General features: G+C 46.7%; 1 protein-coding gene across 1 annotated transcript; it reads right to left on the reverse strand.

Moving 5' to 3' along the window:
• Positions 1–1,799: 1,799 nt before the first annotated feature.
• Positions 1,800–27,596, reverse strand: GPRC5C (G protein-coupled receptor class C group 5 member C). Its single transcript, XM_084837581.1, has 5 exons — positions 26,913–27,596; positions 15,315–16,386; positions 9,140–9,234; positions 7,639–7,785; positions 1,800–6,968 (listed from the first exon to the last, which is right to left on the reverse strand). Exons 2-5 carry the CDS (start codon positions 16,342–16,344, stop codon positions 6,936–6,938), a joined length of 1,305 nt encoding a protein of 434 aa, XP_084693707.1. The 5' UTR covers positions 16,345–16,386; positions 26,913–27,596; the 3' UTR covers positions 1,800–6,935.
• Positions 27,597–27,818: the final 222 nt, after the last annotated feature.

Here is a 27,818-nt window from a genome sequence, read left to right on the forward strand (position 1 = left end):
CCGATGCAATGAATATGGACTTGAGCACGATCCGGGAGAGAGCGCAGGACAGGAAGGCCTGGCGTGCTGTGGTCCATGGGGTCACGAAGAGTCGGACACGACTGAACAACAATGGTAGAGAAGCCAAATGGAGATTTGAGGATGTGTGTTAATTCAGAAGAAGAAGGCTCCAATCCTGTGGTTCCTGGGAGTGTCCGCAGTCAAAACAGAACGTCCATGTATGACTATTTGCTAGTCAGCCTCTCAAAATGGATTCTTGGGACGGGCTGTAGCTCAGTGGCAGAGCACCTGCTTTGCATGCAGAAGGTTCGAGGTTCAATCCCTGGTTTCTCCAGGTACGGCTACGAAGGAACCCTGCCTGAAACCCCAGAGAGCCACTTCCAGTCAGTGTCAACAATACTGAGCTAGATGGACCTAGGGTTTGACTCAGTGTAAGCTTCCTATGTTTCATTTAGGAATTATGGCGGCTAGGAAGGGTTTAAATGTGTGGAGCAAGCAAGAGGAGCTTTGTGTAGGTGGAGCCAAGGAAGGTGTTACGGTTTGAATCACCCTGACTTATCAGGAGCTGCTCCTGTTTCTTTTACAGCACCCTGAAACATCTAGAAATGTAACAGTTGAAGCCATTTCTGTCATGGTGGCAAGAGAAAACTGGACCTGCTTATTTCACAGGCTGCTCTTAAAGCAAAAGGAGCAGATCTGGAAAAATGGGTGACAAGCAACCTTCCCCAACCTGGTGCCCTCCAGATGATTTGGATTTCAGCTCCCATCAACCCCAGCCAACATGGACAATGGTTAGGCATGCTGGAAGATATAGTCCAAAACTTCTGGAGGGCACCAAGTTGGGGAAAGCTGAATTGGAGCAAATCTTGGCTCTTTTATCTAGGACCTGCCAGCAAGTCCCTCATGAAATAGTTATTGTGTAACCAGGACAAGGTCACTTGACAAGCGGTTTTTGTGCAGAGAGGCCCTGAAACAGGGACCTCGGGGCAGTGATGGTTCAAACCAAGAGGAATTTACAGCAGCAGTAGTTTTGCCCCTTCTTAGCTGGGAAAGACCAGCTTGTTCCCAGGGGTGTGACCACATGACCCAAACTGCCATTTGATGGTAGTTCAGATAGGATTCACCCCTGTTGCCTGGAGAAAGAAAAGATATTTCCAGTGGGGCCATCAAAAGATGAATGGGGCTTGGTAGCCAAGGCAGTAAGGAAGAACCAGAGCTTCATCTCCTGAGAGCTTTGCTGTGCTCATCGGCCAGCCTCAAGGAGGAACAGAGGTCACCGAGCTTCCACTGGCCACAGAGTGAGGCACTTCAGGCACTCAATAATTCATGGGGTTTCTGTTTGCTCAGACTGCCATTTCCTGAGAGGCAAGGGGAAAACTGCTGCAGAAAGGAAAGGCTATCTGGCCAGGAGATGCACCATCTGACCTCAATACAACCTCCAGCCCAGGATTTAACGCTTGAAGCACTCTAGAGGTTGCATCCCATGTTTGTCCCACTTCAAGTAGACCCACTGAAATGGGACCTGTTAGACTAACAGTGGATTCAACCCACTGGATATAAGCCCAGGAAAGTTGGTTATTATGCCCGACACATTTTTAGAATAACATCACACTTCACCACATGCAATGGACATTCCATGTCTTCTGCTCGAAACACATCAGGCATAATACACTTTTCTGGAGCGCTTTTTGTAGCACTTTTTTTTTTTTTTTTAAAGGCTCGCCACACTCTGTTGGTTGGTCATCTGAGAATCATGTTATTGCTGTTGCTGTCGGCATATTGCGGCTAATGTTTGTTTTCATTGTGATGGAGCGAGTTATGGATCCCCCACCCCCCTTGTTGTGCATTTTAAATATTTAGCTACTGTGGTTTTTAGAAAAAAGGCAGGGTGTAATCGTTTAACATAAATATATTTGCATTACAGATGCAGGAAATGTAAACAAAAGTGCTTTTAGTGCAACTAAAGTGTCCTGAAGAGAAACCAACATGACTCTTATGCCAAGGGCCAGAATACAGTTTTAGCCTGGGACTGCTAAGAAACCAGGCAAAGCTTTCATAAGAAACAAATGTTACTGTATGTATACAGACATTTATGCATGGGCTGCAGGGATATGGATATTAAAACCAACATGCTTGGGAACTTATTTGTGACTTTGAGGCCCATGAGTAACTCCTATCCACCTTAACCCTCTGTATCTGTGTTCTTTGCTCTAGTCCACTGCACCGCAGATTTCTGTGTAGGCCATGATGCCAGCTAGCCATAAGAGCAGCCATAGGCCTATCTAGTCTTGCATTGTGTTTCCACAGTGGCCAGTCAGATGCCTCTGGGAAGCCCACAAGCAGGGCACAAGAGCAACAGCACCCTTGAGTCATCTCGTTCAGCTCTGGTCATGTGAACAGAGGAAGCAGGCAGGTGTCGAGTTCTTAGGACAGGCAAGGAACCAAATCCAAGGCTGCAACTCAGAAGGTGGAGGTGGGACAGAGCTGGACTCAAAAGGTCCATGAACAAGCGAGAGAGCAAGCATGGGAACCAGAGGTATCAGGGAGGCAAGCCGAGGAGCACAGTACCTAGGAGTCTGCCTTATGCCAGGTGAGCCTAGGGGTCCAGGCAGAGGATTCCCCCACCATTCCCTATGTGGTTCTTTTAGCTAGAGTTACCAGGGACTGAATGGGGGATCTTCTGAATGGAAAGCATGGGCTCCAACACTGAACTACAGTCCTTTCCCTCACAGCTTCGTCAATAGCTGGGGGTGGGGGAGAATCCCATGGTTTCTCTCAGACTGCTGGCATGTAGCAGACCTTGGTGCAGCCTTCCCCAAGCTGGTGCCCTCCAGATGTGTTAGACTACAATGCCCAGCTTCCCCCAGCCATCCTGCACCTGGAGGGCATCAGGTTGGGCAAGGCTGCCTTGGTGCCTTATAGGAAGTTGAGTGGGACTGGCTATCCTTGATCACCTGACTCCCAGCCTCTGGAAGCTTCTGGCTGGCAGTGGCAATTGCTGGCCTTCAGTTCCTGCAAAGCTGTGTGTATGTACACCAGTTGCTGGGGAACACGGGTGGGAGGGTGCTGTTGCACTCCTGTCCTGCTTGTGGGTTTCCCATGGGCAGCTGGCTGGCCGCTGTGTGAACAGAATGCTGGACTAGATGGGCCCTTGGTCTGATCCAGCACACCTCTTCTTAGATGCTCTGCTCAGCACCCCTTGTAGTAGGGAACTGGCTCCTGGTCTGTCGGGTTCCTGGTCTGAGCTCCACAATGCTAGGATCATCACCAGACAGAGGCAGGATGGGATATGGCAGAAATCCCATTTAATCATTCATTTCAGAATCCTGGTCGCAGATCGAAACATGGTGACATGCTGCAAAAGGACAATGTTGGAGCAAAGGGCTTACTTCTCCAAGACTTAAGAAATGAAATAGGATCATCTACAGCAGCCTTGCCCAACCTGGTGCCCTCCAAATATTTTGGCCATGCTGGCCTGGAGCTAATTGGACTTGTATTCCAAAACATCTGGAGGGTGCCATGTCGGGGAACGGGGATGCAAAGCAGCATTGCTGATTTATAACACAGAGGCTGGCTTGGCTGGGAAGGAGAGTGGCTGTGTTCTGTTTCTGGTCTAGGAAATGGGAAATGTGCTAAAGCAGCCTTCCCCAATCTGATGACCTCCAGATGTTTTGGAGTACAGCTCCCATCAGCCCCAACTACTGGGGCTGATGGTGGTTGTCATACAAAACATCTGGAAGGTGCCTCTTGGGGGGAGCTGCATTAAAGCAAAGGGTCTGAAATTTGGAATTTTGGATTTAGTTCCTAGATCTACTGAAGCAAAGAGGGCTAGAAAACTGGCAAAAGGAGTAGGGAGCGTAGAGATAAGAGCACTTTAATCCTTTCCCCCTCTATTGTCACCCCCTCCACATTCATCTCCAAACTCACAAAAGAATATGAGGAAGCAAGAAGTGAGCAGCACCATTTAGGAAAAAAAACAGATTTAATTTGTCAGATAACCCTGGGCTAAAAAAGCCAAGTCCTAAAAGAATACACTTCCTTCCCCCAACCCCACTTAAATAACACTTGGATTAAACACAACAGTCACATACACACGCACACACTCCTCCTTAGCTCTTCCTGCCATTCATTCACAGCCAGCATAAAAAAGAAAAGATCACATAACACTTCATTATCTATACAGAGAATGTCTCACCCAGATGCGCTATGCAACAGCAGGGCGCAGAACCTCCGTCTCGGCACGCGTGGGCGGAAATCATGGCTTGGTGCAGGCCTCTTCGTGGCTAGCCGCAGCCTGGGTGAGTGTGAATTGGCCCTGCATGTTCCTGAGCACAGGAGCTGAGGCGGAGCACGGAGGCGGGACATGGCCCTTCCCTCCCATTGTATAGGAGACAGGGGGCGGCTCCAGATGTTAATCTGTTACATTTATATCCCGCCTTTTCCTCCAAGGGGGCCAAGGCCGCATACATGAGCCTCCTCCACTCCATTTTAGCCTCACAACAACCCTGTGAGGTAGGTTAGGGTGAGAGTCAATGACTGGCCCAAAGCCACCTGGTGAGCTTCATGGCCAAGGGGAGACCTGAACCTGGGTCTCCCCAGTCCCACTCCCAACACTAACCACTACACCACACTCTTTAGTGGAGTTGTTGGGCTGCAACTCCCATCAGGCCTAGCCAGCACAGCCAATGGTGAGAGATCATGAGAACGGCAGCCCAATAATATCTCAAGGGCCACAAGTTGCCCACCCCTGGTATAGGACCTGCTGTACAGAAAGCTTAAGATAAGGCTGTCCCATCTGCCAAAGGCACTGAGTACACCAGTCTCGAGGGCCAAGAGAGGACTGATAAAAATGCATTGCTAGGAGTGTGCAGTGTTTCTTTGCCCCACTTCTTCAAACCTTTCTTCAGCCTGGCCCCCACGGCAGCAAAGTCTGTTTCCTGCCTCTGTTCAGAAGAGATACAACACCCTCCTCCAAGAACAAGAGGAGAAGAGAAATGGTGGCACATCGGGATGGTAGGAGCATAAAGGCTATGCTCAGGCCACAGCCCAACAAGTGGCACAAAGAGTGTGCAGGGAAAGTGCGATACCATGACAGCTGTAGCAATGCAGAGTCTGATGGCACCTTAAAGATTTAACAGGTTTACTGTGGTGTTAGATGCCATGCGCCAGATGTAAGATGTTGGCTGCCTCAGTTGGCAGATATACACATGGTACAGAAACAAGAAGTCGTGGGGGGGGGAGAGAGAGAGAGAGAGAGAGAGACACGGGGGGGGGGGTTATTACACAGCAAGAGCAGAACCAGAAAGCCCAGGAATGCAAGAGAGAAGTGTGTCACATTACTATGAGCAGCACAAGAGATAAAAGAGATACAGTAAAAGATTCAGAGTGGGTGTGTCTCATTTCCAACTGATGAGGAATAGGTAAAGCAAGATGAATAATGCCTAAAGAGGGACAATTACTCTACTGTGGTGAGCCAGCCACTCCCAGTTGTCCTTAAGCCCAAGCCTGATAGAGTCAAATCTGCAAAAGAATTCCAGTTTAACAGCTTCATTCTTTGATATTGAAGTACGGTAACTCTGTGCATAGTTATGTGACACACCCATCTTTTGCACTGCTGGGCCCTCTGGCCTCACTCTATAATTACATTCCCCACTCCCCTTCTGTCTGCACCACCCTTCCTCAACCTGGTGCCCTCCAGATATGTCGGACTACAACTCCCAGCATCTTCAGGCAACATGGCCACATATATACGTATCTGTCAAGTGAAGGTAACATTTCTTGCATCTGACCAAGGCGGCCAGCTGAGCTACTGGTGGTGGGGGGCAGAGAGAAGTGGGAAGGGACCCTCTTGACAATATAAGGAACTGCTGTAGACCAGACAGGCAAACACCATGGCTCTCCTACAGTTCTCATACTGCATGAGGACTAGGAAGTACTGTTTGAGTATCCAGAGAAACGCTACACAACCATCCTATAGTTTCCCCCTTCTTGCTCAGCCGGTGCCTCCTGCATGTTCAGGGCACCAAATCATTCAACAAAACTTCAAAAACACAGCGCCTGCACCAGCGGGACTGTTGAGCTGTTGCCCACAAGGTAAAGCAGAGCCAGCCCCCGTGTTGATGTTCAGAGCAAAACAAGAAGCACTTTAACCCTCTTCATGCTACCTTAATATGTGTTGCGAGGGCAGGGGCAACACGGGAGGAGACAATAAGGATTCTGGGAGCAGAGTGCTGTTGCCCTCCAGGGCTTGGTCCAAAGGCAGGAAGGCTACGAGAGCGCTTACCACCACTCAGATGAACGTCCAAGAGTTCTTTCTGCACTTGACAAGTCTCTCTCCACAGAGGGGCTGGTGCCTATGTGGCCTCCATTAAGGGGAACTGGAACAGCACCTTTCTCAATTCTGAAGCACTCCTCTGTGGGATCTGGCAATAAGATGAAAAGGCAGGGGCACCCAGTCATCCACCAAGGGGCCAAAACTGGCGTTGGCAAGATCTTCCCAGTACCAGTAGAGGCCTGTTTGTACAGCATAAACAGGAGGGCTTGCAGGAGAGGGTAAGACACTTACAGTAGAGCCAGCACGGTCCATCAAAGGTACGGGGTAATGAACAAAGCAAAGAGAGGCTCCCAAAGTGCTGTGCTGCAAAGGTGGCACCACGAAGAACTTGACTGAAGGTTCCAAGGAGAACAGGCATCCTGCCATTCCGAGTAAAAAAACTACAACGGGTGCATCCCAGCACAGTGACCCGGATTTCTATAGCAGAGGTCAAGCAGAGCACTTGGGTTATGTATAACAAAAAAACTGCATTGTCTCCGCTCTCAGGAGGAAATCTCAACAGGTAACTGCGGCCTCACCCCAATTAGATGCTCCTTCATGAAGGGAGATTTAGCGAGGCATCCTCAAGGAATGGGACCTGCCGAAATCAAGACTTGGGCTTCTACCATCTGCTCTTGCTATATGGAGATGAAGCCTGAGGCAAAAGAGGACATTAAAACATTAGGTTTCTTTCAGCAGGAAAGTTCTTTGCTTAAGGATATCTAACTAGAGCGTGCGTGTGTGTGTGTGCGTGCGTGTGTGTGTGTGTGTGTGTGTGTGTGAGAGAGAGAGAGAGAGAGAGAGACAGACAGACAGACAGACAGACAGACGAGAGCGAGAGAGAGCGGGAAGCTCTGTTCATGGACTTCAGAGGGGATTTGGGTCTAGCAGGATATGTGTAATTCGAAAGTGGTGAAACTGAAGGCCAAATAATGTTACTTTAAGTTTTGCGGTTGCACAAGTCATAGTTCTGCAAAAGATGTAAAATGAACAACATACAGGTCTCACCCACAGTCACACCTGTGTACTGTAATGAATTCCAGAGTGCGAAGATGTAACCGTAAGTGGGATCTGTGCATGACAATATTGTGACATCTACAAAACTGGGGTCTGGGTTGGGGCGCAGCAATGTATAAATCAGTTAAGAGAAGCAAAAAGGAGGGATTCTCTAAACATACCAATAAATGGGACTGGAATCGGAGTAGAGCGTAGTCACCCCCTAAGATTACAACTGCACTAGCCTATGCTTTATCTTTTTTTATTACATTTCTACACTGCCCAATAGCCAAAGCTTTCTGGGTGCTTCACAAAATACTTTTACACACCTGTCCACTCTTTCCATCCTTCTGAGCCACTGCCTGCTTATTCTGTGAAATGTAGGCATCCTCAGCACGCAGTGTGGAATTAGCACTGCCCATCACTTGGCTGTTGGCTGTGGCACGAGGGAGGATGACATCGTAGGGGCCCTCAGACTGGAAGCAAAACGACAAGAAAAATGAGGTAAACCAGTAAGAATTGAACAGAAAGTGTGGCTAGGAAGGGAACCAACCACTGCAGTATGTTCAAAAGAACCATCATTCTGTGCGCGCGCGCGCATTCATGTGTGTGTCTCAAATGTAGGGATATTTTTTAAATGCCAAAATATTTGTCATTCAGTGAAAAAGGCTTTCAGGAGACTTGAATTTTCCCATGTCCGATCACTAAAATATTTTTCACATTTAAAGTGCCTCTAAGCAATACCAAACTTGTCCTAGTTTTGGTATCTTTTCTACTAATGATAAAAAATAGATCTGTGAGGGACAGAAGGGAACATGCAGAACAAAAGGGAGATTGAAACATTTTAGGAGAAAAGAAATCACTATTACTCAGTAACCATTTCTTTGGGCACTAACTCAGGGCTAGAAAGCACCATTTGGTTCTTTTTCACTTGGGGGCCCTCAGCAGAAGGCTTGCATGCAACCCCATGTTCATGTACAACTTCATTCCTAAACTGTATGATACAAAAACCTGAGAAACAGCAGAAGTGTTGTTCCAGCTTTGTGTTAATGCGAAGATAGAAGAAATTGGTTGCTGTCACCACGTTAGGTGGGCCTCTCTACAGAGACACAAATCCTTGCTAGTGGAGCTGGAAACATCTCATCCTTCCCAAATCTCAAGATCTTTAAGTGCATCTTCATTGTGCAACATAGCAAACTATGGAATTATCCTCCCTAACTATCCCCTTTCCCTACCACTGTTATACCCATGTCTACTGGAAGAAGCAGACCAAATAAGCCCCTTGGTTAAAAAACAACCACATGGATGCTCACATCAGGCCTTTTAGTATAGGCAGCAATGAGGTAGTAAACCTGATTCTGGGCTATACCATCTCAGACTTTACATAACCGAATGCTTCTCCATGAAATAAGATTAAATTTAAAACCCTGTACCTAGAAAAACAGATGTCAGGGGAAAGAGTCCTAGGTTTGCAGTCCAAAGAGGTGCAACCCAGAAACAGGTTTACCTGTTTCACTCTGTGTGTGAAAATTAGGCCACCCTCTCAAGGCAGAAGGAGCCGGCACTCAAAAGACCTGAAATGGTAGGTATTGTCCCCAGAATGCATACACACAAATTGCCACTGTTCTTCATGCCCCCTTAATCAAGAAATAGGTACACAGAATTTCTGGATTTCACATTTCAGGTAGGCCTTCACCTCTCTTGACAGGTACTAACCTCTCCTGCTAACAGAATGTCATTTTTAAAAAGCTCGTCATATGCTATCTAGGAAGCTAAGGTACATTCAGGCAGTAGGAGAAGAAACGCCAGCACAGTGACACACTCACTTACAGGCCCTTTGTGCATGAGAGCCATCTCTGTGGGCTGGTACACGCTCGTCAGTAGCTGCCCGTTGTATCCACTGTATGGGGACACAGGCTTTTTGGCTGGAAAGAGAGAGAAACCAGAGGACAATGACATTTGAATGCACAGCTGCAGGCCTTTTAGAGAGACAAAGCTGGTAACCAGACAGCACACACTGAGTTGCCAGAACCAAAGAATAATTTTGGTAAAACAACTTCTTACAGAGGCAGAATGGTGGACAGACTGTACAATAGACCTATAGTATAACATTAAATCACATGAATCTCCTATTGTGTTCTTGGGAAACAGTGCCTCCCAAGGCTGCAGGTGTCCCATACAAAATAAGCCCAAGACTAAATTAAAACAAAGTTTTTTGGACAAGACTGCCATCATGCCTATAGTGCCAGGAGCCACCAGGATTAGAACCTGCAACGCTATATAATAAAAGGGCAGCATCAGGTCTGTCCCTCGACCTCTGTGCAATGAACAAAGCTCTGAAGGGGGAAGCAACTGGACTTGTGGAGGCTCCTTCACGTGATGAGGATGGGGTCGGCAACATAAAGGCCCTGCTACCCTTTAATCATATGGAGACCTTTCACACAGAAAAGGTGTTAAGGGGACTCTGCTCTCTATTGTGTAGTGAACTATCGAAAGTTCAGTTTTGAACCCCGTCCTGACTGGCAATGAAATATGCTCAAGCCCTGAACTGGACCACCCACCCAAGCTGGCCACTGGGCCCTCCTGGACAGGAAGAATGATCAAAAGCTTCCTGTTTGGGCTAGGACCTTGCTGAAGTCTTCCTGGCTCTGGTGTGACCCTGAGCTCCAACTCCCTAGCTCAACTCCTAGGGAGCATGGAAAGGGGGTGGGGGAGGGGGAAAAGGACAGGGATACAGGCAGTCCCTACAGATGGGAAGGACCATGAGGTATGCAGGGAAAAATGTGTAAAAATTGTCCTCCTCCCTCAGAACCTCCAGAAATGCTGGGGACAGAGGGCTGCACTTTTGTGCTGCAGACATGCTGCCGCCAAACATTGGCAGCAGAGAGCAACCAGCACAGAGGTGCAAGTCCTCACCCAGAGCTGGCACCAAGGGTAGGCATGGCTGGGCACCTGCCAAGGGCCCACACCCCAGCAGGGACCCACTCACAAGAGCCCCCTGGAGTTGCTCCTCCTCTTCAGCATTCCAGCCTGCTTGTTCGCCTTCCTCTCTCTCTGGCCCAGCAATGGTGGAGGCGAGAAGGAGGGACAGTAGATGCCCCTGCCTGCTTGCTCGCTGGCTCTCTGCCTGTCAAGCAAGCAAGCGGAAGGCATGATGAGAAAGAGGATGAGGAGCGAGAGCAGCTGGTGACAATGGTGGCGAGAAGGCAGACTCACCGAGGGAGGGGGCCCAATTAGGGTGTCTTGCTCAAGGGTCCACAAAAACCTAAAGCCAGTAATGTGCCACCAGAGATGGATGTTGGATTTTTTTCATTCAGTGTGAGGCCTCCACAGGGGCTGGGGGGTGGGAAATGTTCTCAGAGAACATGCACCCTCAGATATGTATGTCTTCTCCAATTTCCCCCACCCGTTTAAACAGCAAGCAGGATTGTTCCTTCACCTTTTAAAGGGGTGCAGAAGGGACGCACCTGGCTTCAGAGGAGGCGTAAGCATACCTGACTCTCAAGCAGAAACACCAGCTCAAAATGTCTAAATCAAAGGTTGGAAAGTTAAAGAAAAACAAATGGAGTAACTTGCATAAAAAGAAGTGAAAATCTGACTAATATTTAAAAGGCAAATAAAGAAAAGCGTACATAATTGTGTGAATGTAACATGCTATTACATGTTACATTCACACAATTACATGTTCCATGTGCATTCATAAAATCTTGCCTAGTTTTTTTTAGATTCATAGAATTATCTCACGTTTTGACAGTTATGGGGTTGCCCCCTTTCTACCAACCCTGTTCCTGGAGTTTTAGCAGTAGCCCAACACAGAGAAATTTAGCACACCACACTTTCCTCAGCACTGACAAAAGTGGCAAGAAACGCCTGACATGCTATATTTCTGTGTGTTAGGCCACTGTTAAAGCCCCAGGAGCAGGGCCAGTTCAAAAAACTGGTAGTAAGCCAAAATGATTGCATGGGCACTGGGCAACCATCACATTTATACCCAGAATTCATTTTGATTCTTAAAAACAAAAAGTATACACATGTAGACACTTTAATCAGTCATAAAAAAATCATTGAGAGAGTAAACTGTCAGATTTCCTTTCCATTATATACTATGCTTCATTTCATATGCCACTTGGAGACTGCAAGAGCTTTCACCTCTGCTCACAGATAGCTTTACAAAGAAGAAGTGATTGCTATATTTCTTCCATGCTGCTGCAAGCAAGGCAGGAAGCACTAACAAATCAATGTACCCAGCTGCAAGAGCCATCAGAAGCCTGCTGGGGCCTTTGTTTTTTAAGCCAGCCATAAAACAAAACCTTGTTTGTGGGTAACTATAGACAAAGTAGGTTTTAATGAGCACACTATGCTCCGAGACCTCCCCTAACTAAGAGCGTCCTCTAGGGTTTATGGAACTCAAGAGGCAAAGCTTGTTGTTGTGACATTCCAGCGATGGGTTTTAGCCAATCCAGTTTTCCACAAAGGACTGTGGACCAGTTGAGGTTTTGGACTGCCTGTGATAGGCAGCCATCTTGGTTTGTACTGTCATCAATCACACACACCCAGTTCTGGTACTTTGCCTGTGCTGTAACCCACTCTTGATGGCGGCGGTATTCTGCTATAGAAGAGCAACAAAATGAAAGCTGTTACTTTGGCTTCCTGCAGCAATGTAGTATATATACTTCCATGTCCCCCCAAAGTTGCTAGATTTCAAAAATGAAAACAATTTCGAGTTGCTGCAGCTGGTGTCTGAAGGGTATATGGTCTGTGAAGTGCTGGTGGGAACCCGAGAACTAGACATGGAAAAGGAGGTTCCTTTTCTTTAATGCAGAAGTATCAAACAAAGGAACAGTACATAGCGAAGAGAGCTCATGAAGAGACAGGACAATGTAATTTTTTTTTTTAAGTAATAGTGAATAGGTGTAAGAACAGGAAGCATAGCCATCTAGGCAAGTCTCAAAGGTTTTGAGTCACAGAACAACACTGTGACAGAGTAATAAACTACGGGTAACTCTGCATATTGGGGCCTTTTATGGTGATGCTCCTTGCTGTGCAGAGAAGATACCACAACTTGATTCTAATTGTGGTTATTATGTGGCAATCCCATTGAGTTCACTGTGACTTCATGGTGAGTGTACTTAGGACTGCAGCCATGTCTATTTTTACTAACATGCTTCCGTTCACAGCAGCATTGAAATGCAGCTGCAGAATGTATGCTCTTTCATTGGGGTGTTATGAGAAAATATAAGAAGATGAAGAACCTGTTTGCACACACAACTCTGTGATGGGGAGCATCACAAAGAGGAAAGAAAGCCCAAAGGTGCATTGTTAAGTCACCCCAGAAAAAAATCAAGGTACCACAGCCAACCTATCAGATGTGTCTAAATCTCAAAGTTATCAAATATTGATAATATATTTGATATTACATGGCCAAAACCCTAAATGGCAGGATTAAACAAAAAAAGTGGTCTGCCTAACGAAGCAAAATTTTGCCCACACAGCCTGACTTTTCTAATAAGACCCATATCAAATCTTCTTAGGGGCCTTTTAGCCTCCACTTCTGAGAGCCCATCACCTTTGCCACTTCCCCTCCTTTCTCTGCTGTTCTAGCTCCCTTTGGAATAATGCCTCCAAAACTGGCTGGCTTTTCCTCAGGCTGTTTCCTCTAAAATATCTGCATGGCATCTGTTCACTGGAAAAGCACAGAAGACCCTCTGTGAAAGCTCCCCAGTGTTCTCTTCCCTGCTAGATGGATGGAGAGAGCAAATCTGCTACTTTTGAAATATCGGGTGAGTTGAGAAGGCTTGTGAGACCTCAGGCAAAGTGCCCAGTGCCTTGTATGATGAAACCAAGGGAATATCTCTCACAAGATCTCTAGATCCTAAAGCAGTAGTGGGGAACATGTGGCCCAGATGTTACCGGACTCCAACTCCCATAATCTCTGACCATTGGCTGGGGCTGACAGGAGCTGCAGTCCAACAAGATCTGAAGGGCTACTCGTTCCCCACCCTGTCCTAAGGTTTTGAAGCTCAGTGACCACAATAGAAGAAGCAGTATACTGTTCTAAAGAGATTTCCTTCACATTCACGCTTGTCTATCAGCTGCCTATGGTGCAATCCTATACAGACATATTAGAGAGTCCATACCCATTGGACTCAGAGGAACTGACTTCTGAGTAAACATGCCTAAGCTTGAGCTGCAAATGTCATTCTCCAGCTAGCTTTTGATTATCACTGCCTGTGAATATGTAAGCAAGGGTTCCCACCTTTGAGACCGTCTGTGTCCCTGCACCTTTAGCAGCAGTCTGTCGTAAAAAATTAAGCAAGCAAAGCTTCCCACCCTGCAACACTTTATTCACCTGAATAATTTGTACTGGAGCAAAGAAAGTAAAAAGCTGGCAAACCTGTGTGCAAAATTGCTTCTTCACATGTGCACATGCAACTAAGCGTTCCTCTTTTCAGTGGCATATGGGAAGGTAAAGGTGGTCACTGTGAAACCTCTGACATTTTTTGAGGGATTTAGGTAGAGTTTTTGGTGTAAGGTTGACAGCCAAGAATAGAGGTTAGGCAGGTTAGGGAGTCTGTTTGAGTGAGGTTTTGAGTGCAGGCAGCAATGCAGAAAATGCCTCACCCTGGGAAAGCTCCTTTTCTTTGGTTTGTAACTCACATCTCACACTTCATTTGGAAAGCTCAGGATGGGTTACATGTGGATCCTTAATGAGCTGCAACAGTCCACGGACCATTTTCTGAGCCTACTGGCAAAGAGTTAAGGCCACTTAGGGCACAATCCTAGATGGAGTGTCTAGATGGTCATAGGAATTTTTGGTTTCTGGGAACCGAGCTTGGAGCCCTGGCTCCAAGCTCGGTTCCAAGAAACCACACTCCCCACCCCTTCCCCTGCCACCTCGTAGGCAGCACGTTTCTCTGTCTCTGCACTCGTAACGGCAGTGCGGACCGCGCAAAAAGGGGGCATTCCTGCTGGCGGGGAGGAGACTGCAGAAGCGTTGTTATGCTTCCTATGTGCCATCCAGCCTTCCCCCCGCCCCCCGCTCTGACACACCCTAGCTAGACAGCTGAAGTCAGCTGTCTAGCTGCAAATGCAGGGCGGTTGGAGCATGGAGGAAAGGCTCCCCCCATGCTCCATCCACCCTGCATTGGATAGTCTGCCACCTCTGAGTGCGGAGGCAGCCAATTGTCCCCATAGAATTGCGCCCTAAGCCTCATCATAGATTTTTGGAAATAGTGCACGCTCAAGCTAATCCAGTCACACACACAAAAAGCCCTTTTCAAAAATATCCATTTGGGTCCATCATATCATCCAGGGTTGCATAAACACATCCTGTTACAAGACTACTGGGGGAAAGGAATTCAACAACTTATTTTTTAGAGGAGGTCCCAATTATTTTCATTTAAATGTAAGTTTCTAAAATCCTGAAATTGTAAGATTTGTTAGAAGAACCAAACATCTTAAATTTGCAAAGCAACAGCTTTGTTTCTCCAAACATGCCAGATGTCACATACTGCCAACTTCTGAAAATCCAAAAGCGTGGGATTTAGGTTTCTCCTCCTAAACTTCACAGTATCATCTGTGTTCCTACTACTTTGCCCAGGATGAAAGTAAAGCCAAGGACACCAGACAGGGCCTTTTTGGCTGTGGTCCCATGTTTGTGGAATTCTATCCTGACTGAAATCCATTTGACCCCATCAATCCAGTCCTTCCAACAGGCTCTAAAGACTTGTCTGTTTTACTTTCTCATAGACAGCTAGTGGGTGCTCCTGTAAAACTGGTTTTACATTGGTTATATTGTGCTCTAATAACTTGGAACATAAGGGCAAACCCAACCATGTTTTAAATTGTTATTTTCATATGCATGGGAAAGCATGATGGAAGATTTTCAGCCGTTACAACCTAGGTTACCATTCCCTCAATAACACTGCTTCAGGCAGGATACTTCCCCCCGCCCCCCAACACCCATTGGCAATGGCCTGCGCACAACTCACATGGCAAGGCCTACCTGAAGAAGGTTCATCCATTGAGAAGGCCTTGTTCTCGACAAACATGCTCTGGGTTTTCTGTTCTTTGAGGATTGTTTCATATCCCACCCCCCGGGTGGGGTATACATCATCCTCATAGGCCTGCTCCGGTCCTGGTCTGATCACTTGAGAAATCTCAGGGATGACGTAGAAGAAAACAAAGACACTGGCATTGGCAACAAGAGCAATTGCCAACGTGGGGTCATCCCATGTTGAGCCCCCTTCTTGCTGGTTGCCATAGACGTACATAACAACCCACACTATCCAGATGGCCATGGAAAAGGAGGTGGTGAGGAGGATGCAGATGGCATGTCTCCTCCAGTGCTTGTAACGTCCACACAAGACAGGCCAAGCAGCCAGAAAGGTAGCCACTTGCAAGAACATGACATAGATGAGTGCCATGGCAAAGTCATCATTGTCCACTTTGCAGGGGTCCTTTGATGCAGTGTCACTCCTCACCACAGTGATAATGAGCCACTCGGTATTGATAATGATCTCAACCAAGACGAGGAGCAAAGCCATACTGAAGGTGACCCAGCCCCGGGGACCATGATTCCGCCGGGCAAGGAAATTGAGGCTGAGGGTATGGGCTGCCAGGCAAGAGAAGCATATGGCAAAGAAGATGCCAAAAAGGAAGCGGCGGGAGGCACACGTGGAAAAATCTTGTTTGACAATGAAGGCAAAGGTCAAACAAAACAGCCCAAGGGTGCCCAGCAACAAGAAAGCTTGAGTCCCTATTAAGCTCTTCTTCCGGTAGTCCTGGACAAAAGGTACACTGGCCACTAGGACGACCGTGAGGACAAAGCTGGTCACGACCCCAAAACTGGCCACTGCCTCCAACACAATGCCCCAGGCTACGGACAGGTCACAGAGGTTGTAGTAGATGGATTTCAGGTCCTTACCACATCCTGGTGGCGGTGGTGGTGGCAGAGTCACTTGAGCTAAGCACACCTTGATGGGAAGTGCTAGGAGCCAAAGGCATGGCAGGAGTGTCCTGGGCACGGACACCATTATGGAAAGATGGCAAGAGTTTTTTGGCACTTTGGGAAAGCACTAAAAAAAAGAAAGAAAATACAAGGTTAGGATCATACGACAGCGTTTCATGGGCAGAACTGGATGGTTTTCAGTGTTTTCCTATTCTGATGGTGATGCTTGGCTATATGCCAGTAGTGAGGTTGGTTTGCGCCCCCCCCCCCCACACTAATAGTGCTAGGCTCTAGCAAGGCTAAGGACACTGCTCCTACCCTGCATTAATTGACAATTAGTTCAGATGGCAGAGTAACACTAGCAGCGATAGAAGGGTTTTTAGAGGAGAAAACCATGACTCAGCTGCTATGGCACCTGCTGTATCTGGAAAGACCTGTTCTTGAGGGCCAAACTATACATTGTGCAGGAGTTCCCTGATTAGAGTTTTTATTTTTCAAATTTTTATCAGCGCAATGGTGCTGGGGGGGGGGGAGCCTTCTCCAACCTGGGGCCCTGCAGGTTTTTGAACTACAACTCCCATCACCTTGACCATTGGCCATGCTGGCTGGAGCTGAGGGAGTTGTAGTCCAAAACATCTGGAAGGTACCAAATTGGGAAAGGCTGCCATAACCCTTTCCCCCGGGGCTGTTTCTGAAGATCTAAATCACCTCCCCTTAAGCTGCTGATAGCCCTGTGGCAATAAAAACACCTGTACGCCACCTCCATGAGGCTGATAGTTTTAGGAGGCGTTTTGATTGGGAAAATGGGGGAGGGGAGTTTTAAACACTCCTTCCCCAGACAACACCACTTCATCAAATGTGGAGCCCATTGCTTCAGGGTAAAAAATAAAAAGCCAGGAGATCCAGTCACAGGGACGACGTATGCCACGTCATTTGGGTAGCCAGTCAGGGCGTTAGATGGGCCAGTGGTCTGACTTAGTGCAGCGCAACTCCTTATATATTTATCCCACCCTTCTTACAAAGATTATAGCATAACCTGTGCAAGTTACGGCATAGATACAAACTCAATGCATTACTGAAGTGAATGCTGCAAAATATAACACTATCTAAAAAACTGTGTTGAAGATCAGCCAAAAAAGAAAGAAGGGGGAAGAAAGAAATCCTAGAACCCCAGCAACAATCCATTATACCCAAACCTCTCAAGACTTGTTCTCTGCCACTCTTCACGCTAAGCTTAGAAGCATAAATATACTTGCCCGTTGGCTAAGGATGCGATCCTATGCATTTTAGACATTAAAAAGTCCTACAACTCCCAGCATTCCCGAGGCAGCAGGGCTGGCTGGAGCATGCTGGCAGTTGTAGGATTTTCTTCTGTCTAAACATGCATTGGACTGCATCCTAACTTATTCAACATTTATGTACACCCCCTACCCAATAACAAAGGTTTTCTGGGTCATTCACAAGAAAACATTTAAAACTATAAAATACAACATGAAGATCAAATCAAAATGGAATAAAACAGCAAGAGAATAAAACAAAGGGCAGAGAATAGCATCAATCCAGCAGATCTAGAAAATACAATAAAAATGCATAAGATTTAAAAGCCTGGGAAAATAAATAAAATAGTATTCACCTAGTGCCATAAAGACCAAGGCAGCTGTTACCGTATCCTGAGAATGCCTCACTGTGGGGCAGAGCTACCTCCAGTAGCTAGTGGGTGGGTGGTCTAGCTAGAGAGAAGGCAGTGCTTTGTCATCTCCTCCCCCACCTCATTCCAGTTTGCTAGTGGTGGTGGAAGTCAGTGCATTATAAAAGTGCACAAGGTAAATGAGCTGTATTATCATTCCAAGGAGACCTGGGTTCAAATCCTAGCTTAGCCACAATGATCACTGAATGAACACAGGAAGCTGCCTAAATCTGAGTCTGACCCTTGGTCCATCTAGCCCAGTATTGTCGACACTGACTAGCAGCAGCTCTCCAGCATTTCAGGTAGGATTTTTTCCTAGCCCTACGTGGAGATGCCTGGGATTGAACCTGGAGCCTTTTGCAGGCAAGGCAGGTGCTCTGCCACTAAACTCTGAACCTTCCCCACCTCCAGCTTGTCAAGACTCTCAACTTAACCTACTTCACAGGGTTGTTGTGAGCAAGGATAAAGGGGTGGACGGGCAGACTGACACACACACCATGCGTACCACCTTGAGTTCTTTGGAGAAAGACCAGGATAAAAGTGTAATTAACACTTTCAGCTGTTATGACTACACCCTGCTTTCTTTTTCAACAGAAACCCTTATAGGTGACAAATAAAATTAACATAAAATAAAAATGGGTCAAACCATGTCCAGGGGAGGGGCCTTGTCCCCCCCCCCCCGCAGAGTGGCCAACTGGTGAAGTCCGGGCAGGGGAGGGACCAGAGGCCAGCTGGGACATGCAAGCCAATGGAAAGGGCTTTGCTGTGCCTCCCCCTTTTTCTGCTAAGCTACTCTAGAGTGGCTGGGGATTGGAGTCTAAAGAGGGAGAGGCTGGGTGGCACTTTCTTGTCTTTACAGAAAACAGAGCTCACCTGTGTGTGTGTGTGTGTGGGGGGTGCTCATATGGAAAGTTGCTTTGAGGGGGGAAAAACTGTATTTGCACTAATAATAAGATGATCTGATATGAACTGGTCAGTGTTTTTCCCCGCACTGTAAAACACTTCCCAGGCCAGCCACGTCTCCCAGAGAGAGAATCCATGAGCAGCACATTCAGTCGGATGTCTTCTCCTTGGCTGCCACTCAACGCTGCTTGGTTCCCAGGCTCAGAGGATTCCAGATGACTTGCTAAAGAGGGGGTCTCTCTCACATGCCCTCCAAATCCGCTTGTTGTGTGGCCTGGATCATGGACTAGTCCCTGCTTCTGGGGATTGGGGCTTTATACTTCATGTGTGAGAGCTGGTTTTGCTTCAGCTCTCTCTCTTTCTCCCCCCACCCCCTTCTGTGTGCCCTTATTTAGGAAGACAGCTCCCTCTACAAGCTGCCGGCACTCATTCTTCTAGGCATGCTCCATTCGGGTTACCTTTAGATCTGCTGGCACTGGGCTAGCTGGGTTCCAAAACACAGGAGTCTGTACATACCCTGAATGTAACTCATGCTCTGCTTCCACAGGGACGCCCTCCATTCCCAGGGTAAATGACAAGAAGCAAGCCCTCTCCTCCCCAGAAAATCTGTGGCTGTCCCTACCAAAATATTTCAGGCTTGTCTCCTTATAATTCCTTTTGTTCTCTGAACTCAACGGCCGAAGAATTAACACGTACATTCGGTCCATATCAGCCCTTCTGTATACTATTTTAGTAATCCTGAACACCAAATGCTAGAACATTAAAAGGAGCAAAATGCATCAGTGTCACACCTTAAACTGACAGCTTCTAGCAGAGAGATTAGAGTCCTGATGGCTCTGTGCTACCTCCAGTATCACAGGCAGTAAGCCTGTGTGCACCAGGTGCTGGGAACACTGGCGGGAGGGTGCTGTTGCGCTCATGCCCTGCTTGTGGGTTCCTGGTCGACAGCTGGTCGGCCACTGTGTGAACTGAATGCTGGACTAGATGGACCCTTGGTCTCATCCAGCAGGGCTCTTATGTTCTAGGGCAGAAGCCCATTTCACTGGCTTATGTAAGGATCTCATTATCAGCCCTTAGTCCAAACTCTATGTCTGGCTTGTCACCTAGGGTCGAATCCAATGTTCATTTCACTTAGATTAGACCCATTCAAATGAATGAGACATAAGCTAGACTAATGTTGGATACAGCCCCGAAGTATCTGTGTGGTTTCCAGGTAATATAAAACCTGGTGGTTTGGATAAAATCCTGAGAGCTTAAGCTTTACATTTATTTTAGAAGTATTGTAGCTCTGTTGGTGGCTCAGAAAATGGATATTCTTTGCAAATGGCTAAAAAAAAATGGGGTGGTGGTGGCTCTGAACAGTGGTTGAACAACATTGTACCATATAATTCCCTGTCCTGTGTTCAACTGATGTTCTACATCAGTCTTCCTGAACCTGGTGCCCTCCAGATGGCTTGGACTACAATTCCCACTGTCACCATTAGGCATGCTGGCTGGGGATTATGGGAGTTTTATTCCAATCCGTTTGGAGGGCACCCGGTAAGGGAAAGCTGTTCTACATGCTTAGTGTACTTAGTGTTAATACTCTAAGAAATAAGAAGAGCCATGCTGGGATCAGACCAGAAGTTTATCTAGTCCAGCATTTTGTTCATGCAGTGGCCAACCAGATGCCTATGAAAAGCCCACAACAGGACATGAGTGCAATAGCATCCTCCTGCTCATGTTCCCCAGCAACTAGTGTACATAGGCATGCCACCTGTAATACTGGAGGCAGCATATAGCCATCAGGACTAGTAGCCATCAATAGCCTTCTCCTCCATGAATTGGTCTAATCACCTTTCAAAGCCATCCAAATTGTTGGCCATCACTACAACTTGTGGAAGTGAATTCCATAGTTTAACTATGCTCTGTGTGAAGAAGCACTTCCTTTTATCTGTTCTGAATCTCCCACCAATCAGCCTCATGGGATGAACCCCTTAGGTTCTAGTATTATGAATGGGGAAAACTTCTCTGTATCCACTTTCTCCACACCATGCATAATTTTGTATACCTTTAGTGTGTTCTCCTGGACTTGCCTTTTTTCTAAGCCAAACAGGCCCGGACGTTGTAACCTTTCCTTATAGAGCATTTCCTCCAGACCCTTCATCAATTTTGGCTGCCCTATTCCATACCTTTTCAAACTCTACAATATCATTTTTTAAGTGTGGTGACTAGAACTGTACACAGTATTCCAATTGTGGTCACATCATAAATTTGTATAAGGGCAGGATGATATTGGCAGTTTTATTTTCAATTCCTTTTCTAATTATGCATAACATGGAATTTGCCTTTTTCATAGCAGCAGCACACCGAATTGACATTTTGATTGGACTATCCACCACAACCCCAAGCTCTCTTTCTTGGTCAGTCACTGCCAGCTCAGATTCCATCAGTGTGTACATGAAATTGGGATCCACCCCAACCCACTATGCACTGCTTACCTTACACTGAACTACATTTGCCATTTTAATGTCCATTCTCCCAGTTTGGAGAGGCTCTTTTGGAGCCCTTCACAATCTCTTTTTGTTTTAATCACCTTAAATAATGTGGTGCCATCTTGGCCACCTCACTGCTCATTCCAGATCATCAATTCCAGATAATTTATGAATAAGTTAAAAAGCACTGGCCCTAATACAGATCTTTGTAGAATTTCACTGTTTACATCCCTTCACTGCGAGAGCAACTATGTCACCTTTTTCAGGCAGAGCTCCTGTACCTTGAACAACTATACAGTAGGCAAAAAATGCAACAGACAAGCCTCTTTCCATAACTCCCTCTCTGCCAGGAGATAATGAACCTATTGAATTTCTGCCTACATAATGATTGCCACCATTTTTTCCCCTGCAATATTCCTTTGCTGTTGAAGAAATGGTGACAAGCCTTATGCAATAGGAACTGAACTGTTAGGTGGTTTAAATATAAATAATTTTGCTTCAGAGGAGAACACTGGCCTGGGAGATCTTCATACAGATCCTTTTCCAGCTTTATAAGTCTGTAATTCTATGAAAGTCAAATGGAACACTTATACGATTCCACCCACCCCACTTCCAAGCTTACATAAAATCAACATTACATAATTTGCATTTTCTAGTCATCAAACTTGAATAGTTCTTATGGTGTCGAACATTAGCCTTCCTGCTTTGAGATGATTTAACACACACCCAAAATTGTTAAAAAGTTCTGTCTGGCGGTATATACATGGATAGAGGGCAAGACAAACTCAACTGTTTTAGATGGAAGCTCGAACAGCTACTCACTGTAGATTCATTTGTGAATCTACAAATTCACAGTTACAGTTCGTGACTGAATGTCAGCCCATGGGTCTCATTTCTGTACATGTGTTGCAAGTAAAATTGTTCCCTGCCACATTGACTGGATGGGGTTTTCTTTCTCAAGTGGTTTCTTTCTCAAAAAATCTCACAACTGAGTAGAAAACCACAAAAACGGACAATACATTAGTGAACATTTCAGCTTCTTTTCAAAAGCACTTGCAAACTTCTGGTAAAGAAAACAACACACACACACGCACCTTTACAGATCAGACAGCATCTTTGTGAGGGGTTTTTAATGCACGATTCTATAACACATCTTATTGTTCTTGTAGAAAAAGACCACACTCCAGAATTTGGAAGACTAGGGGTGATCACTGTGTGGCTATGGAACCCACTGTTTCCTGTCTAGTGCATACCTGTGTATAGTGAACAATAGCTGCTCTTGACTCTGGAAAGGCACCGATTTGTGGAGAGGCTCAATTCTTCTCTGCCTATCCTTTCAGGAGACATGCAGGTTGGTTCTCTCTTTCACTTGCCTCTAGAGAAAGCTTATTTTACCACCCTTTTCAGTGAAGAAAGCCACAGAAAAATGTATGAGCTACCCAAAGTTTTTGGGCCTATCCACACAATCATTACTATTCATGCTGAGCACGAGAAACACCTGCATGCGATGGTCTCCAGGAGGATTTCTGTGTGGGATTTTCCCAATCCTTCCAACCATGGGCTGGAAGCGGCATCCTGCATGTGGCAATTGATATACATTCACACACAACCAGCTTGCTACAGCCCGGATGTTTCATTAATAAATTAAAATGTGCAGGCGTTTCTGGAGCTTTTTTCTGTAGCCACTGTATGCCAGATAACATGAACATGCCCTCAGTCAGAGAGTTGGGAATAGACTCTGCCAGTTCCTAGCCACCTGCTCTGTGCATTCTAACCACTGTGGAGGTCTTCTGTTCTATGATATACCATCACAAGAATTCCTTGTTTGTTACGCTGCTGAACCCATGCAAAGCCTATCCAAAATCATAACGTGAGTATTTGTTGCTCTGTTTCACCACTCCCTGCCATGGTGTTTCCCTCTGCAACAGCTTCCTTGAGCATCTGTGTATCTACAGGACACCATAGATACCCTTTCCCCACACACCCAAGAGGAAGAAGTGAGTGAGTCCCAAGACATGGTCTGAGGGTACAAAGCTCAGCCATTTTGCTGAAGCTAAGCAGATGGGGGTCTGGTCAGTGCCTGCCTCAGAATCCCATGTACACTGCCTTGAGTCCCTTGATGGAAGAAAGGTGGGACAGAAACTCTCTCAAATAATACTTCACCATGGACTTGCCCAGCTGCTACTGTCATCTCTATTCTTTGAGCAAGCACTTTTGCCCTGCTCCACTCATGCTAACAAACAGCATTTGATCAGCATTAGCCAATGCAGCCTCCAGCTGTAGAAGCCCCAGTGGGAGTTATTAGGGAAAGGAGGCATTAGGGGATTATTTGTGTTAACATTACTGCTGACTCACTAGAAATCCACCCTAATAAAAGTTCTTCAGACTATAGATCAGCAAGGTAGCTTCTCTTTTATCCTTTCCTTCCTTAGTTCAGACCCAGAACTGGAGAAAACAGGTGTTGCTTGCAATGATGCTAAAGTTAGTTGACTAATTCCCCATCCCATATTTGCACTAAAGTTTGAGGCAGAACTCAATAGTACACTTAATAAGGAACTAAAGTTAGATGCTACTGCAACCCAAAATAAGCACTGGGCTACCCGATGTCATGTACCTCCATGTCTATGGGTCGGTCCCTTTCAAGTTCCACAACAATTCTCTCCAGTCAAAACCATTGCTTTTGCACAAAGTTCAGTAATGCAGGGTGATCCCAGATGACAATTACAAATAAGGGACTGGGGGTACACACCATACCATAAGCTTTGGTCCACCCCAAATAATACACCCACAGCTCCAGGAAAATGCCCTCCTCAGGATAGCACTGAATCACATCCAACATTTTGTTTGGCTGCAGGACACTGTCCAGCATGGCACCCCTATGCCAATAATAGCCAAAATGTTTTTTTAAGGATAAGGAGCTGGGGGTGTGCACCCCACAATAAGTTTTGGACAACCCCAAGTCATCCACCCAAGTGTCCACAAAAGTGTCCTCTGAGATGGCATCGAATTGCATCTGACCCAACATTTTGTTTGGGTGCAAGGCATCGTCAAGCAGGGTGCCCCTATGCCAATAAGAGCCAAGGAATGCAGAACTAAATAAGGAACTGGGGCTTTGCATCCCACAATAAACTTTGAGCTACCCCAAATTATACATCCACTTGCCCACGAGGGTGTCTTCTATGTGGGAGCACTGAATCAAGCATTTCCCTACCCTTGCAGTGATGTCTGAGATTTGTTTTGGTTTCCTCTAACATAGCACTAGTGTCCAGGGGTAGCACAAAGGCCAGCACAACAGCACATGCTTTCCTGCAGAAATGGATCCCAGGTTCAATACCACGGATCTCCAGTTAAAAGAAGGAGTGGGAAACATCTCTGCTTGAGAGATCAGAAAGACAATGGCTGTTCACACAACACGCTAACCCATGCTCAGTGGTTGAGTGTGGGTCGTTTGTTGAACTGTGGGCTAGTGTGTTGTCTGAACCCAGGACATTTTCCACAGGGTGCTTTTTAACAGTGCTGTGTGGCTTCTTAACCACCCTGAACAACCTAACAACAAACCATGGGTTCTCAAGGTGGCTTGTTTGAGAAAAATAAGCCACACTGCATAGTTAACAAGCCACCCTGCAGAAAATGTCCTGGGTCCAGACAACACACTAATGCATGGTTCAGCAACAAACAACCCATGGCTCAAACAACAACCCACATTCAACAACTGAGTGTGGGTTAGTGTGTTGTGCAAACCCAGTCAATGCTTATGCTAGATGGACAAATAGTCTGGCTCGGTACAAGACAGCTTCATAAGTCTACCTTGTTCAGGAGCTCCTTGCAAATAATATCTAGCTTTTTCACACACACACACACACACACAAAAACAACTTGCAGAGGCACCACTTGTGCAGAGAAGGATCAGGTGCTGCTGCGAAAGTACAGTTCCGACACCTGGTTTCCCTGCCAGCTCAGGAAGCACTAAACATTTGCTTTCACTAAACATTTCTGCTTTAACTTCTCCACTTGGGTCCCTCTTGCACTAAGTGATAACATATCAAGAGGCTTTGGTGGCTCATCTTTCACGGCACTTGAAGACAACAAAAATAAGTCTCTTGCATATGTGCCCAGCGCCCACTGCATGCTCCCTTTTCAAAAACAGGGATCAAGAAAAAGTGGTCAGGAAATCCACTGCACTGTAGACAAGCCTCTCTCGGGGCAACAACAATCAAGTCGTAGGATAACCCCCAGTTAGATTACAGTGGCCCAGATTGTCCTGTCCTATATGATTCATCCCTCTCCAGGAAGCAGGCAGCGTTACTAAGGTAGCTGGAAGCTGTTACGGGATCCGTCTCAAGAGGTTTGGATGGTTCCAACTAGGAGTCTGGTGTGGGCAGGAGGGAGGGGGGTTAAATGGCAAGAAGAGAAGGAAGCAGTGAGCAACTATTTATTTTGGCCTGCGCCAGAGAAGAATGGCTTGGAATGTCAGGGGACGGCTTAGCAGCTCCTCTGAAATCCCAGCCCCTTCTCTTGGGGGCCTAAAAACCCCCAACAGACTTCTCAGGAGAGAACAGCTTGACCTGGATGTCAGCAACACCACGGCGTTCAGCAGGACTTACTCCCTAGTAAATGTGCATATAAGATTGGCCTATTAATTTACCCTTTTTTTTGCAAGCAAAAAGGCAGAAGTGGAAATAGTAACTGAAAGCCATACAGCAAATCAGCCAGTGCACTTGACAGTTAAGCAGGGACTTGAATCCAGGTCTTTCTGGTCCAAACTCAATACTATCTCACACTACTGTACTCACAATCCACTTTGTTTTTATTCTTCCAACTATTAGATCCAAGGGGGTCTAATGCAAATTAGTGCAAATCGGTCCAATCAGTGCAAAGCATGCACTGACTGGAAATCTTAAACCCTTTGTCGTGTGTGTGTGTGTGTGTGTGTGTGTGTATAAAAAGAAATGTAACACTAGCAGCTAAACAGAGAGGTCCCTATTTTGCAAATTTCCAACCCAAAATCACATTACCAACCTCTTGTTTGCTGGTTGTTTCAGAGGGAGCTACATGCCCTTCCTGTGCAAGCAGCACTCTCAAAGATAATATTAGGGCTTTTCGTTTTTCATTTGACATTAGGCTTTGGTGTTTTGAAGCCTCAAACCCTCACTTTCCAACATCACATTTGGATTTTAAAAATGAATGTCTTTAAAATCAAAACCTGACTGCATACCACTAACAAATAATAATAATGATGACACACCTTGGGGGAAAACAGCCATCTCAAATTCAATATTACAGCTACATAGATATATTAGTTTGAAGGACTAATGTACGAGTTCCTTCAGAGCACAGACTGAAGAAGGGAAATTTGTAACAGGAGACCGGGGGGGGGGGGGTGTCTTGGATTTCTGTTAGACACCCTTCTCTTCCATTTAGCCAGGGAAGAGGAGCACTGATTCACTCATAGATCTTCTGGGGTCAGCAATGCTTAAGGTTCCAAACTTTTATAGAGACCCGTCGAGAGGGGAGGTTGGTCACCTCCCCCACCATCGACGATCTCCACGGGAGACCAGAAACCCGCGAGCGAGCAGCCTGGGCTCTTACCTGCTGCCTTAGGTAGGAAACCTCTCTCCTCCAGGAGGACAAAGCCAAGCGGCGCGACCGCCGGGTGCCCGGGACGCCGAAGTAATGGTGCTCCGGCCAGCACCTGGCGCCTCCCACAATCCGGATCCGAAAGTTGAGGCGCGGGGAGGCAGCCCGCAGGCGCAGGGGGCGTGCCGGGTGGCGGAGCTGCTGCGCTGGGGACCGGGGGGCGGGGGAGACGCCGTGAGAAGCCTCTTTCTTTCCGTGATCGGCGCTCCCTCGCTTGCTGCTCTTGGAAGCTACGAGCCTGACATCACGGTGACATCAGCCCCATTCAGGGCTCTTATCAGGCCCTCGCCCAGCTCTGTGCAACCAGATTGCAGGCTAATAAATCACCTCCGCCCCCTCCTCGCTCGCTCGCCCGCCGAATCGTTGTGTCTCTCGAGTAACCGAGCGCGCCTTACGCACCAGAGCGAAGTTCCGCCTTCGTCGGCTCATCCCTGCCCAGGTTCTCTGGCACTGCAATTCCAGACCTGGTTTTCCGGCTGGCACTCCTGCTTTTTTCATCTACGCCTCTTCCCTCTTTCTTCATTGTACTCGATCGTTCAGGTACAACAAATCCCATATAACTGACAAACCTTAAAGGAGATTCCTCACACCCTCTTCCGCATTTACGTGCGGTGGCTTCGATTGCTTAATTTTAACAAAAAAACGCGTGGGGTGAGGGCATTCCGTGCGGACGGAGGACTGCATATTCTCAGAGAAGCGTTACACATTTATTTATTTATTTATTGTTGATATTGAACACAGATTCCATTTCGGATCCTTGGGTCTCCTTGATATTCTGCTATCATTAGGAACTCTTTGGGCTTGCTGACAAGTCACCTACAGTGCAATCCTGTACCTGAATACTCACAAGTAACCTCC

This window comes from Heloderma suspectum, chromosome 2, assembly GCF_057233095.1.
Source record: "Heloderma suspectum isolate Gila_16-S chromosome 2, 16-S_ref, whole genome shotgun sequence".
Taxonomy (NCBI): domain Eukaryota; kingdom Metazoa; phylum Chordata; class Lepidosauria; order Squamata; family Helodermatidae; genus Heloderma; species Heloderma suspectum.

Bases quoted from the DNA above. Each gene is read 5' to 3' on its own strand.
- GPRC5C (XM_084837581.1), bottom strand. From the start codon at position 16,344: ATGGTGTCCGTGCCCAGGACACTCCTGCCATGCCTTTGGCTCCTAGCA. The intron at 9,235-15,314 runs GTAGGCCTTGCC...CTCTCTTTCCAG, and splicing joins AATGGATGAACCTTCTTCAG to CCAAAAAGCCTGTGTCCCCA. The intron at 7,786-9,139 runs GTAAGTGAGTGT...TTTTGCTTCCAG, and splicing joins CTCTCATGCACAAAGGGCCT to TCTGAGGGCCCCTACGATGT.